The sequence below is a fragment of the Pagrus pagrus genome (genome assembly GCF_965226575.1).
Source record: "Pagrus pagrus genome assembly, chromosome: 2".
NCBI lineage: Eukaryota > Metazoa > Chordata > Actinopteri > Spariformes > Sparidae > Pagrus > Pagrus pagrus.
The window spans coordinates 18,620,995-18,633,831 of record NC_140186.1 but is presented as its reverse complement, the minus strand read 5'-3'; the positions used below and the strand labels follow the sequence as shown (position 1 = coordinate 18,633,831).

The 12,837-nt window shown below is 43.7% G+C and overlaps 1 protein-coding gene across 15 annotated transcripts in view; it reads left to right on the top strand.

The window, feature by feature from the left end:
- The window catches only part of LOC311250434 (nuclear factor 1 X-type-like), a 113,810-nt gene that overhangs the window by 30,930 nt on the left and 70,043 nt on the right, over positions 1–12,837 (top strand). For 13 of the 15 annotated variants that reach the window (XM_084342128.1, XM_084342124.1, XM_084342118.1 and 10 more), the window contains one exon: positions 5,888–6,419. In XM_084342128.1, coding sequence (XP_084198254.1) covers positions 5,888–6,419 — 532 coding nt within the window. Of the gene's footprint in view, positions 1–655; positions 879–4,307; positions 5,047–5,887; positions 6,420–12,837 lie in introns of those variants that run through there. The other 2 variants (XM_084342131.1, XM_084342127.1) reach the window with 2 other exon arrangements.

Sequence of the window (12,837 nt, the reverse complement as noted above, 5' to 3'; positions counted from 1 at the left end):
GAATCACAATTTAAGAGTAAAAAAGAACCAAAGAAAATAATTTACCCTTGTGCTGCAATATAATCCCTCACGCCTGAAATCTTGCCTGAAAGAAAATTAAAAATAATGCCTGTTGACTCACAAACAAGGCATCCTAGGCATGCAGGATGTGGCATAAAATAAAAGCCTGACTTGATCTTTCTTCCCACGTATCCATTCCTGCAGAAATGTCAGCTCTTTTGTATTTAATTGCATGTCTATAATTCATTTCAGGTCATTTCTTATCAGAGGTCTTGACGACACTGTGAGAAAAAGGCCCAAGTTACGGTTGATAAAATCATTTGTATGCAAATATAGCCCACAGGCAGGAACAAATACTCTCTTTTTTGCATATAGGTGTTAGGCTTTTTAAACATATTCTGGTAGGCTACATAAATAAATGCGCAGTGAAGTAAAGGAGGAAAGCTGCATGAACGCCTTTGTGCACATGTATTTGCTTTGTTTACTCTGGTGAATGTTTGCCTTCACTGAGGTCACAATTCTGGCTGCACATTCAACACCTTTTAATTACAAATCGACTTTTAAAGAATTAATTTTGACCCTTTTTGCTCGACGTAGGCCGCACGGAAGCGAGGCTGCGCGAGGAGCCCGTTACCAGAGCTCAAGTCCAGTGTGTCAGAGCAACATTAACATTTGCACATATCTGTTATTTAGAGCAGTTTAGCTGTCAAGAAAATTACATTTTGTTTATTTTAACGAACGTGAAATTCAAAGAGTTACTTACAAACAGGCTGGAGGAGGTTAACAACCGTCTGGGAAGGTTAACAGACAGCTGTTATTAGCCATAAGTGCCGTTACACCGGTGTTGGGGAGATTATAAGTTTCCGGGAAACACTGAGGTAGGTTTCTTTTTTTTGCCTCTGTGAGGATATTAATTTTATATTTAGAAGAAAAAAAAGTCAAGGTGCAGGCCGTTTTGAGCTGAAGGACAGGCCACACAGAAGTTTGTGTGTGTTCCTCTTTCACATTGATAACTTCTTTAGCTAAAACCGTAATACATTATATTAGGTGGTCCTTAAGTAGTAGCTAAACACTCAAAACAGCTCATTTAGGTGTTGTCGTGTACTTAAAACCTGAATCTATTGCTTTTACCTCATCTTTAGGCCTCATTTCTTAGCGCTTGAGCCACTAACTTCACAGAATGACATTTAACAGCGGTCATTATAAAATATAGGCGTAATAGGTGGATTTGCACTACGCACTAAAATACTTGAATACAACACTTTCCGTTTTGCTGGCCTTCCTTTGTCTTGTGTTTTTGGCAGTAGCCGCTGCTCGACGCTTGGCCTCGGAGTAAAAACCTGAGGTGGTTTTCATTTCTCTGCTGTTCTCTGAGTTGTGCCCTGTCAGGGAGGAGGGCAGGAGGGGTGATTGTCTTGCCCAGCCTGGCGAACAAAGGTCGTCGGTTTTTTTTTCTTTTTTCTGAAAGACAGAGCATGGCATGCAAAGATAAGATGAGCCCTCTCGCTCAAATTATTGCGGAGCAGATACCTAAAGAGTCCAGTGACCAAGGCCCCGAAAAAACCGCCGCCCGCCTTTCGTTCTGCCCCGAAGAACTCGAGGCAAATAGGAAAACCCTCGCTAATGAGCTGAGGTTGAAAATGTCAGAAAAGGAGAGAAAAAGACACATTAAATAATACGGTGCCACACAGACTCATTTCTTAGCCAAAATCATAAAAGATCTTGCCGTAACTGCAAATTGTGCACGGACCTAAAAGCCAGTGTTATGATGTTTATGTGTATAATTTTGTATGTGGTCCAGGTTATGATCATAATAGGCCTGGCAGTGGATTTAAGTAAGTGATTTTAAAAGGGGGGATTTTGGGGGAGGATTACATATTTCATTCAAATAGTATTTGCCTAATAATGTGGATTAATTTGTAGGCTCTTAATAGGTTTTTTCATCCTCTTTTTGTTATATAAAGAGTTAATAAGAGTTATGTTAGTGAAAAAATGCTGCAGGGCTCGAACTATGAAAGCAAAATGTGTTGCTGCTTTGAATGGACAATGGAGAGGTTTGGATTTCCCTGATTGTAATCTTGGTTATCATCATTTTGTCTGTCAGTAATGGCATGGCTATATTACAGGAAGTGACAGTAATACTTGGCACATATCTCTCCTCTTCTTTGTCCGCGGCCCATTCATCAAAAAGTCTAGATCCCTTCAGTCTTTTCATATAAGTGACAAACACACCTCCGTCATTATTCTTCAAAAACAAAAACAAACACACACATCCTCTTTAATTCCATCTCCTCATGTTCCTTTTGCTCGTACTTTTTTTTTTCTAGCCTCCGCCATCTTCTCTCATTCCCACATTTTTCACGTGTTCAGTGTGGCTGTGTGAGGCAGGCGTATGTTAGCATGGACAATCGGCACCCGGCCCGGCTCGGCCTGGTCCAGATGGGGTCTGCTCCCCCCCAGCCCCCCCTCCCTCAGCAGTAGCAGTGACGAGCCAGTCAGCCAGCCAGCCAGGGAGCCAGCTAGCCAGCTAGCTACCCACCCGGGTAGCCAACCAGTCATCCACCCAGCCAGTCATGTAGCCTCTCAGCCAACCTAACAGCCAGCTCGCCAGCCAGTCAGTGGACCAGCCAGTCATCCAGGCTGTGGCTCCTCTGTCAGACACTGACAGAGGGAGCAGGCCAGGCTAAATCTGATGGTCCTCAGAGCCAACCAGAGGACTCTGGCCTTTGTAGGGCGTTCACACAGACAGCCTGTCCCGTCGCACAGCAGGGGGCTTCAACCCACAATCAAATGTCCGGGCCCTCAACTTTGCCACATGACAAGTTAGCTTTTTGTGGCTGCCCACTGTGGAGATTCCAATTTTGACAATGTCTCTATAATTCCTATGAGCCCCGTGGACTAGTTCATGGCAGTTTTTACAGCATAAATGAGCAAATGTGTTCCTGTTTTTTTGTAATTTGGAAGATTTATATTGAAATGCACTTCCAATAAGAAGAGCGTTCCATACGTATTTCACACATACATCAGATTATATTGGACTGATCCTTGGTGAGAGCCTTTGTCTCTCAGATATTCCTCCCATGGTGCACTGGGCACAGCTTGTCCCTCTGAGGTCATGTGGGTCAGCCAATGAGGACGAGACAGCGCGCCTGCCAGGGCAGCCATACAGCCCTGCGCTCCCTCACTTTCTGCTGCTGTTCAATCCCAATCATGTGTCATTGTGCACTTCACAATGCAACATGATGAAAATATGGGTAATTTAGTGGCTGCATTACGATCTATGATTTATTTGGCTATTAGAAAGACCAGTGTATCTGAAAGCATTAGACTGAGCTTTGTGCCTGTTTTAATATCCGCTTGCCTTTGTCAACAGCTTAACATGTATAGGCTACTTACATGAAGCTGTCCACCACAGCATTTTTAGCCGTCATTGTCCGCTGCATCCTGCCTCTCACCCCACAAATGGGATTGCTCTCTAATTTGGTAACAGAAACTTTTAATGTGTTTCTGTGTCTGTGCTGTTGGGGCTTTTAAAGTGGACTAACACAAAAAAGAGAGAGAGAGGGAGAGAAGGGGCCAGTTTGGATGTGAGAGTGCATTTTGAAACAGGAGAGCATGTTTTTGGATGGTATTTTTTTGTTGGGGCGGGAGGGGGGTAACGGGCATTTTCTTCCCCCTCCTCTCTTTGTTTGTGTGGTAAATCCAGGAGCAGCTGCTGGTCTCAGGGTCTAGTGGGATTTTGGGCCTGTGTTTTCTCATGCCATCCCATGCCAAGGTGGTGTAACGCGAGCAGAGAGAGAGAGAGGGAGAGAGAGGGGTGTTTCTGGAAGGGGGGCGGGGGGGGATGCAGTTGGAGAGCGAGCTGGTTTGTTGGGATGGCTGTGACCACGCTGGTGACGAAGGCGATGAAGGCGGAGGGGGGGCGTAGAGGGCTTTCGAAGGCGGGTGCTGTCTGGATTGGATGCATGTAAAATTAATATCCTCTGGACTTTGCCTTTGCGCTAGATTGGAACTTGTCTATTTGGCTAATGACGTACCTTCTGCCTGCACCACACACAGTCCCTGTCTCTCCCCCTCCCTCCCTCCCTCTCTTCCTCTCTCTCTCGCTCCCTCTCTCTCTCTCTCTCTCTCTCCACTACCAGCCACCAACCATCCACCCCCCACATCTTTGCTTCTCCCTCTGCCATCTCTCTCTTCCCTCCCTTTCAGCGCTGGGAGCGTGCGTATTGGCTGGGCTGTTTGAGACTCGGTGCCAAATAGGTGGGCCCTCTGCATGTTGGCACAGACTCAGTCAATGGTTAGAGAAGGAAAGTGGAGAGGAAGAGAGAAAGAGAGAGACAGAGTTGGAGAGAAAGAGGGGGAAAAAAGAAGCTGCACTCGGGTTTGCCAGCGGTCGTGCACACTCTTCCAACATTGATTCGGTCCTCTTGTTTTGTTTTTTTTTTTCTTCTTCTTCTCCTCCGTCCGCACCCCCCTTGTCCAGCTCTCTCTCTCCCTCTCCGTGAGTCTTATGCAGATCCTAGAGAATTGAACCAATAGCACGCGTCGCTTTGCCAAGCATTTTTTTTTTTGGTAGTTTTTTTCATCAAGATATTTTTCTCCACACATTTTTGCAAACAAAAAAAGAAGCTTGTTTCATTTTTTGACAATTTCATCCTTTTTGCTACAACGTCTATTTTATTTTGTTCGTGCACGTCCAGCATTTTAAAAATCCTTTTAGACCGAGAGATTGCTGAACTTCTCTACACTCTCCTTCTGTTGTGCTCTTGAACAGTACCTCTCCTGCAGCTCCTGCTACAGTACCTCCTGTGTTCCTGTGCTGGTATTACACTGCGCCCCCTTGGCCTGTCTCCTCTTTCTCAGCTTTTTTCCCCCCTGCTGCTTTTATTGGACACTTTCTCAGCTTCTCTTTTGCTTATTTTTTTTCACTCAGTGTTTTGTTTTCTAATATACGCAGCATAACTTCAGAGCTTTTTGAGTTGAACAGTCCGCTTTTTAAGTTTCTTTGCAATCGGCGGGGTGAATTTATGATGAGAGAGCAAAATGGTAACTACCATGTTATTCTTTTTTATATTCACATATGTTGTGTGATAACGACTGTTATTGCATCATTTTCAGTGTGGACGCAGTCATGTTATTTCTGGACAAATACGTTTAAAATTGTAATATTAGAATTTGGTCTGTGTCTTCTCTTATATTATTTCAATTTTGTGTGCATTATATATTTGTTAATGTAGTCACTCTGCGTTATGTTTTATAAATGGTGCAAGTTTTAATTTTTTTCCAAAAGTATACATATTTTTTAGAATTAATAATATTTGCTAGAATTAATACAGTCGTTATTTTAATGTTGTAATGGGTAAATGCAAGTCTGGCAATATTTTCATTTATGAATAACACATTTGTTTATATTTATTTAGGCAGGCACATAAATGTTTCTATTATTATATGAAGAAAACCCTTAGAAGAAGACAAACTCTCATTTCATACCTCTGTCTTGCAGTATTGTGTTGGTCAATGTTTTGTCAAGTGTGTCCTTCAATGTGATGTGTCTGTGTTAGGTGTTAGGTAGAGAGTGTATAGCATCCTTTCTCTCTCTCTCTCTCTCGCTCTCTCTCTCTCTGTCTCTCTCTCTCTCTCTCTCTCTCTCTCTCTCTCGGTGCCTCTCGCTCATTCTCTCCCTCCGCTCACACAGAGCGGGCGCTGCTCCTCCATGCTGCGTGCCGGTGCTAACTGCCTCTCTTCTCTCTTCCCTTCCTCACCCCCACTCCCTCTCTCCCCATCCTTCTCTCCCCCATTCTCACCCTCTCTCTCTACTGCCTCCTCCTGCTTCCCCCCCTCCTCCCTCTCCTCCTCCACCCTCCCCCCGTCCTCCTCCCTCATCCAGGATGAATTCCACCCCTTCATCGAGGCCCTCCTGCCCCACGTCCGCGCCTTCGCCTACACCTGGTTCAACCTGCAGGCCCGCAAGCGCAAATACTTCAAGAAGCACGAGAAGCGCATGTCCAAGGAGGAAGAGCGCGCAGTGAAGGATGAGCTGCTGGGGGAAAAGCCAGAGATCAAGCAGAAGTGGGCCTCGCGCCTGCTGGCCAAGCTCCGCAAGGACATCCGGCCCGAGTTCCGTGAGGACTTTGTGCTCACCATCACGGGGAAAAAGCCCCCCTGCTGCGTGCTGTCCAACCCCGACCAGAAGGGCAAGATCCGTCGCATCGACTGCCTGCGCCAGGCCGACAAGGTGTGGCGACTGGACCTGGTGATGGTCATCCTGTTCAAGGGTAGCCCCCTGGAGAGCACGGACGGGGAACGGCTGGTCAAGTCACCACAGTGCACCAACCCTGGCCTGTGCGTCCAGCCGCACCACATCGGAGTGTCCGTCAAGGAGCTGGACCTCTACCTGGCCTACTTCGTCCACACGCCAGGTATGTGGCCAACTGGATAATAGACACTCATAGGGAGGGATGCCAACACATAAACCCTCGTCATACATGCCCGTGTGCATGTGCATATAGATGTACACACACATTTGCATGATCACACACACATAGAAACACACTTCACACAGAAACATTTGCTTGTGTGACACAAAATTAAATAGGGAGGATATGACAGAAATAAAAAAAAAAAACAAACAAAGATAAGTGAAGTAAGTTTCGGAAACACTCAAAATTTTAGGATAGAATTAAAATTGGGAAGAAATCCATCTTATAATATTATATGAAAATTGTGTATTCATGAAAGTTTTAATTGAACAAAATTCTGCTGAATGAATAAAACAAACGTTTACCTCTGAGAATCAATTATTTGATTTTGTCCTCTTAGCGGACAACAAATAGTTTTGTTTTTTGACTTTTTTGTATTTTGCCATCTTGTCTTCTGTTTCTTAGTGTTTGTTTACATGACAACACAGTATCAACAGTAATAAAAAGAATATGTGAGTGTGTGTCAAGGGCATTCGGCCAGCGTGGTCTGGCAAGTATGTGTTCATTTTTCTGAGCGAGGCATTTGCGGCTTCCTATGAGCATGTATTTTGTGTTTTTTATAGGAAGGAATTTACATGCCTGTGTGTGTGTGTGTGTGTGTGTACGTGGTGCGTGTGTGAGTGTTTTTTATGAGATGATCGCCACTCTCAAATTGCGTATTTCTGTGCGATGAGTGTGAGTCGCTGTTTATAAGATTGTACTCAGTCTGTTGAAGTGTATGTGCCACGATAAGGCCATTGTAGCCAGGGATCGTCATTTGGCCACAGCCCAGATTGTGTGTGTGTGTGTGTGTGTGTGTGTGTGTGAGAGAGAGAGCGGGAGAGCAAAGCCGCGAGTCTCCTGCTCTCAGGCCGCGGGCTGCTGCAGCCTTCACCGTCTGCCTGAACACTAGCACCACGTTGGACCTGGCTGCCAAACACACACTCTCACACAAAAAAAGCCAGTGCTCACAGACAGCCAGTACTATTGCAGCCACCTTCACACCCATACACACATACAAACACAGCTAAATAAAGATACACACATTAGATAACAACAAAAAAAGAAAAACAACTCTGTCATCTTTGTAGCGCACTTTCACACGTAGAGCCAAACACGGTTTTAGTCACGATTGCGTACACACACCCACACAGCAACGCACTCTCAGCCAAGGACTATCATAGATACAGTTTGATACAGCCAAACATTGTTGTATCTCGGCCACCATCATGGATACACACACTCGCACTCGGCCAAACATCACTGTAGCCTCCAGTGCGCGTACTCTACACACACAGCCAAAACACTGGCTGTGTTATAGTTTTTCCCTGCATTGAAAAAAAAAAAAAAAACAACACTGTCACAGCAACCACACACGCATACACACATGAAACACATTTCACAGCCAAATCCTCCAAATACACACTGCTTCACCATTTGCTGGCTACGTATACATACAAACACACGCTCATGACCTAATATTATCTCAGCTGGAATTTTCTGGAAATTTCAAACAGTGACTCAACCGGCTTCACACACATACACACACACACACACACACACACACACACACACACACACACACACACACATACGCACAGGCACATATATATACAGCACTCCCCAGTCACTGCCCAAATACACACACTGCCTAGGCTGAACTCTAATGGTAGCCGCTAACGTGAGTGTAGCCAAATGCTATCACAGCCGTCCCTCAGACTCTCTCTCTGTCTCTGACGCACACACACACATACACACACACACACACACACACACACACACACACACACACACACACAATCTCGGCCCAGGCCAAACACCTCACACGGCCCGAGCCAAACCCTGGCAACAGCTCCAGCTTCACTCTGTTGGTCTGTCTGTGGCTGTGATAAACCGTAGGTAGCGGGCAGACCTGAACGGTGACTGACGAAATCTGTTGTATTGTTTTAGTGTTATTTTTTTTTTAAGGAGTAATTGTCTCTTAAATGTAGTTCTTTTGCTTAATTTTGATTACATTTTTCATCGACTTTGCTATTGTTCTATAACTGCCACAGTGCCACAGAAAAGAAAAGAGTTTTTAAAATGACTGACTGTGGATTTTCGGTCAGTGAGTCCTATTTTGGGATTTAGTAACATATCTACAGTGCCTATTTTTGCCCAGTTTATTATTAAATGTGCAGTGATGTTAAGCAGTATTTTTCTTGTAAATTATACTCTTAGAGCACACTAAATTATAGCGTTATGTTTGCTTAATTTTAGCTCAGGACATGTGTTCACATAATATTTTGTTTGTAAATTAAATAGAAAGCCATTTTACTTTCAGTTTTAGAAGGGAAATTATTATGAAAATGTTTGGGTTTTTTATCTGTATAATTAAAGCAATTATATAGTTCTAAGATTCTTTAAACGTGACAAATTTTCAAAACCTATTGAAAAGACTAGATAGCTCTCATATTTTCTCATAAAAAATACAGTCCACCTGAATCTGTAAATATTTTATTTGTGGTATTGTATTCTACTATAAGTGACATGAAGGATTTTTCAAATTGTTTAATAAATCAGATAATGGAGAATTGCACGACAAAAAGTGAAGAAATCTTGAAATGTTATATTTCAATCCTTTCATTCTCTGAAACTACACACACCCATATGGTAAATGTCTCATGACAAATTTTTTTTAACTTGTCCTGGCATCATTGGCTGTCCACTTTTCAGTTTGTTGCTGCGCACTCGTCGCTACAGTACTTTGGTTTACAGCAGTACAGTAAAGCATATGGCTACTGAGAGGGGCTGCCCATTCATAATGTGGACTTACTGTGTGCTCTCTCATATCTTATCTGACTTACACAGTATGCATCTGCACTTTTATCTGCCTCCAAAGAACCTGTGCTCAGTTAAAGTCCTAGTTGGAGAGACACTTTGGGGTCTACAGACAGAGGGAGACACAAAGGGCAAACCTGTCATAAAGTCGCCACTGTCACCACACTTGGCTCTCATTTACTTTTAATTTGTAAATGCGTATTTGTGAGCAAACAGGCTTAAAGGCCTGCATTATCTGTCACATTTATCTGTTACAGTAATGTGCGGTTGCATTTTTTTGCCTTAGCCGTGCAATGAATGACAAGATGCGCTCATTGTTTGTTTTTGTTTAGTTTGCGTTTTGTCGGTCTTTAGCATCTCTGTCTTCCTCGCTCCTCTTTGATCCCGTGCACACTTTTGTTTTGTCTCCTTAAACATCGCCCTCATTGTTGCTCTCACAGAGGTAAAGCCTCTGCTGATCTCTTTTGTTTATATTGTAGGAGACAGAGAGAGAGAGAGAGAGAGAGAGAGAGAGAGGGAAAGAGAGCGCGTTGGAAAGGAGAAGAGGCTGCTATAGTGATTGTTCTGTTTGGCAGCGCCCAAGCCCCGTTGGTGTGGGAAGAAGAGAAAGACGTCTTGTGTTTTGTTTATGACAGAGTGGCAAAAGCTGCCACGGGGAATCTCTGGGCTTGCCGTCAGGCTTTCTCAGGCTGTTCTGCAGCCAGCCAGCCTTTGAGATCCTCTCTGTTACGGAGCATAACACACTGCAGCCGTAACGGAACAAACCACGCTGCCTGCCACAATACACAACCTTCTCTCATGTTTTTTAGGCACCTCAGATAGAGAGCAACAAATCAGACAGAGCAACGTGTCTTTGAATATTGAACTATTGAACTGAAAACCTGGTAGGCAACAGGGGAGACAGGCAGAGTGGTTGTGGTGCTATATACTGAGTGATGCATTATTTTTAGTGTTTTATTAGAGTGAGTGATTGGTATCATAATGGAGATAGTGGCCCTTGGCCTGGAAGAGCAAAAGGTCTGCCAGAGCCACACGCTGGCAGCGTCCCTTTGATAACCTCTGAATGGAGTGTGTTGGACAGGCTTAGTTCACTGTACTAGTTTAGATATAATTCTCACTTCTGTTAGCCTGACTACTGCATAAGTGGGTCCACTTGTACATCAGAGGAGAAATCATTTAGCCGCTTCTCCAAGTGTTCAGCTGACTATTTGATTTATAACCTCTGTGCTGTTCTAGCTCAAACTCAGCACATTTCTGATTTATTCACGGTTGGAAAAATGGAAGATTAAAAAAAACATTTGTGAGGTCCAAAGTTAGCTCAGTGCACTTAGTCATATTTTGGACCTCATTCCTACTGCTTTTTTTTCAACGTTTCTTTCTTTTGTGCGCCATTAATGCGATCATGAAAAGATGTTTCAAATGTGTTTCCAATCAAAAGTGCAGTACAGGAAATTTGCAGTCACTCCGAGGGAGGTGTGAAATGTGCTCGCCGTGCCATTTCTGCCATGACCGCTCCACACTCTCCCGCTGTACGCTGCCAGATCCCGCCTCCCTCTCGCTATAGCAATAGTAATGCCTTGGACAACGCTGTGAGAAAGCCCGGAGAAACCCCAGCACTGCCCCCCTCCCGCCAACTCACTGACCACAGGAAGGATTCACTAATAAAAACCCCGCTTTTGTTCATCACTGAGGAGTATTCTGGATTTATGGGGGGGAAACAACAGAAATGTGGGAAAAAGAAGAAGGAACAGGGGAGTGAAAAGAGAAAAAGAGAGGCATCATTACAGTCATGGCTGAAATGATGAATGGCAACGTGTTAAAAGTTGATACTCTGATGGATTCCACAGGTTCCCAGTGCTCTGTGCCTCAGTATTTCTTTCTTTCCTGTGAAAATAATCTGTTGTTAATTACTTCCTGGATCTCTTCTCCGGCTCCCATGACATCACAAGGGTTGAGTGGACTGTCCTTGTGTATAAGTGTTTTTGTTTGTGTGTGTGTGTGTGTGTGTGTGTGCGTGTGTGCGTGCGTGCACAGCTCAGGATGACCCTCAGCAGTGAAGTAAGCATTGAGTTTTGATTAAATGAAATCTCGACACAGAGGGAGTCGGTCAGGTCTGAGGCTTTTGTATTGTGTGCGGTGGGAACAGGGCCCGCGGCGGCTAAGAAAAGCCCTCCACATGCAGAGCGCCTTTGGCATCGGTAGATGTTCTTGTTTAGTCGGGCCTGCGTCGTCTTTTGCACGTCTCTGTCTTTCTGTCTGGCGTCAGGGGTACGTCGAGGTGGCTACATATCAAATCTGAAGGGTTAAGATAGAGGGAGAGCCCTGTCAAATTAGAAAGACAGAGTGAGAGGGAGTCTTCTCACACTATTCTTGGCTTTGGAAAAAAGTCTGTGTATTTGGATAGCTAATGGCATCGGGCTAGCCAAAGCCCTGTTGTGTGCTCATTCGCTCCAAAACATGCACACACACACAGACGCGAGGCTAACATTGGGGTGTCACAGACGAACATAGATTGGTCCAAAACCGCAGGGTCTGCATTTATCTCATGAGACCATGATGACACGAGCAGACTCGAGGGAAAATAAAAAAACATGAGAAAGACGAGTCAAAGACAATGTTGTTATGTTTGGTCTTCCATTAAATTGACCAGCGAAAACTGGCATGCTCCGCGATATGGTGCCTTTGTCCTAGAAACAGCTCCCTGCTTTTTTAGGTTTTTACATAACGATCATAAGCCTCAGTTTCTTTGGCTCTGCCTGACTCGGGAGAGACTAAAACCCCTGAAAATTTCTGGTCTGCCCGCATCTGTTTCCTTTTGTGTGAAGAGTTTTAGCGTTGGGAGATATGAGGTAAACAGATTATTCCAGTGAAATCAGGAGGCCATCATCGTGGTGGAACAGACGAATTAGGCAGTTTGTGCTATTTGGCTCTTTTATCAGTTTTCCTCTGATCCCCTCTTTCTTTTTGAATGAACTCAGCTGTCAGATTTTTTTTCCTGTTTCTCCTCAGGAGAAACTGTCCGCTGTAAAGGCAACACAGGTTGGAAAGTTGAAGAATTGACAGACGTTTTTCAGCCTTTTATTCTGCAGTTCTTCTCAATGGAACACAGAAATCTTATTCCAGGGTCAAATTAAGTATCGCACATGTTTTCTTCGTTTCTAATGTTGCAAACCTTTTTTCCTTCTTGCAATTCTACTTTTAATTCAGCATTTAACATTTTGAAATACAGCTACCATGTTTGTGTAGTAATTTATATTTTGACAAAATAAAGTTTACATTAATCAATGTCACTTCCCAAATTCTTCACGTAGGCCCAGATATAATGTGCTAAAATCAATTTGTTGAAATGTATTATTGAAATCAAAATACATGTACTAACACTTTACAATTATATAAAAAATAAATCAATTTAGGATTTTTTAAATTTTACTTATATAAATGCTGAGCAATTTTTCATTTTGTTTAAAGGAAAAAAGGAGGGTTTTACACGTTGCTGAACCCAGTCTAATACCTACTGTTAAGATTTAATTACACATTAAAACACATTAACGATTGTCAA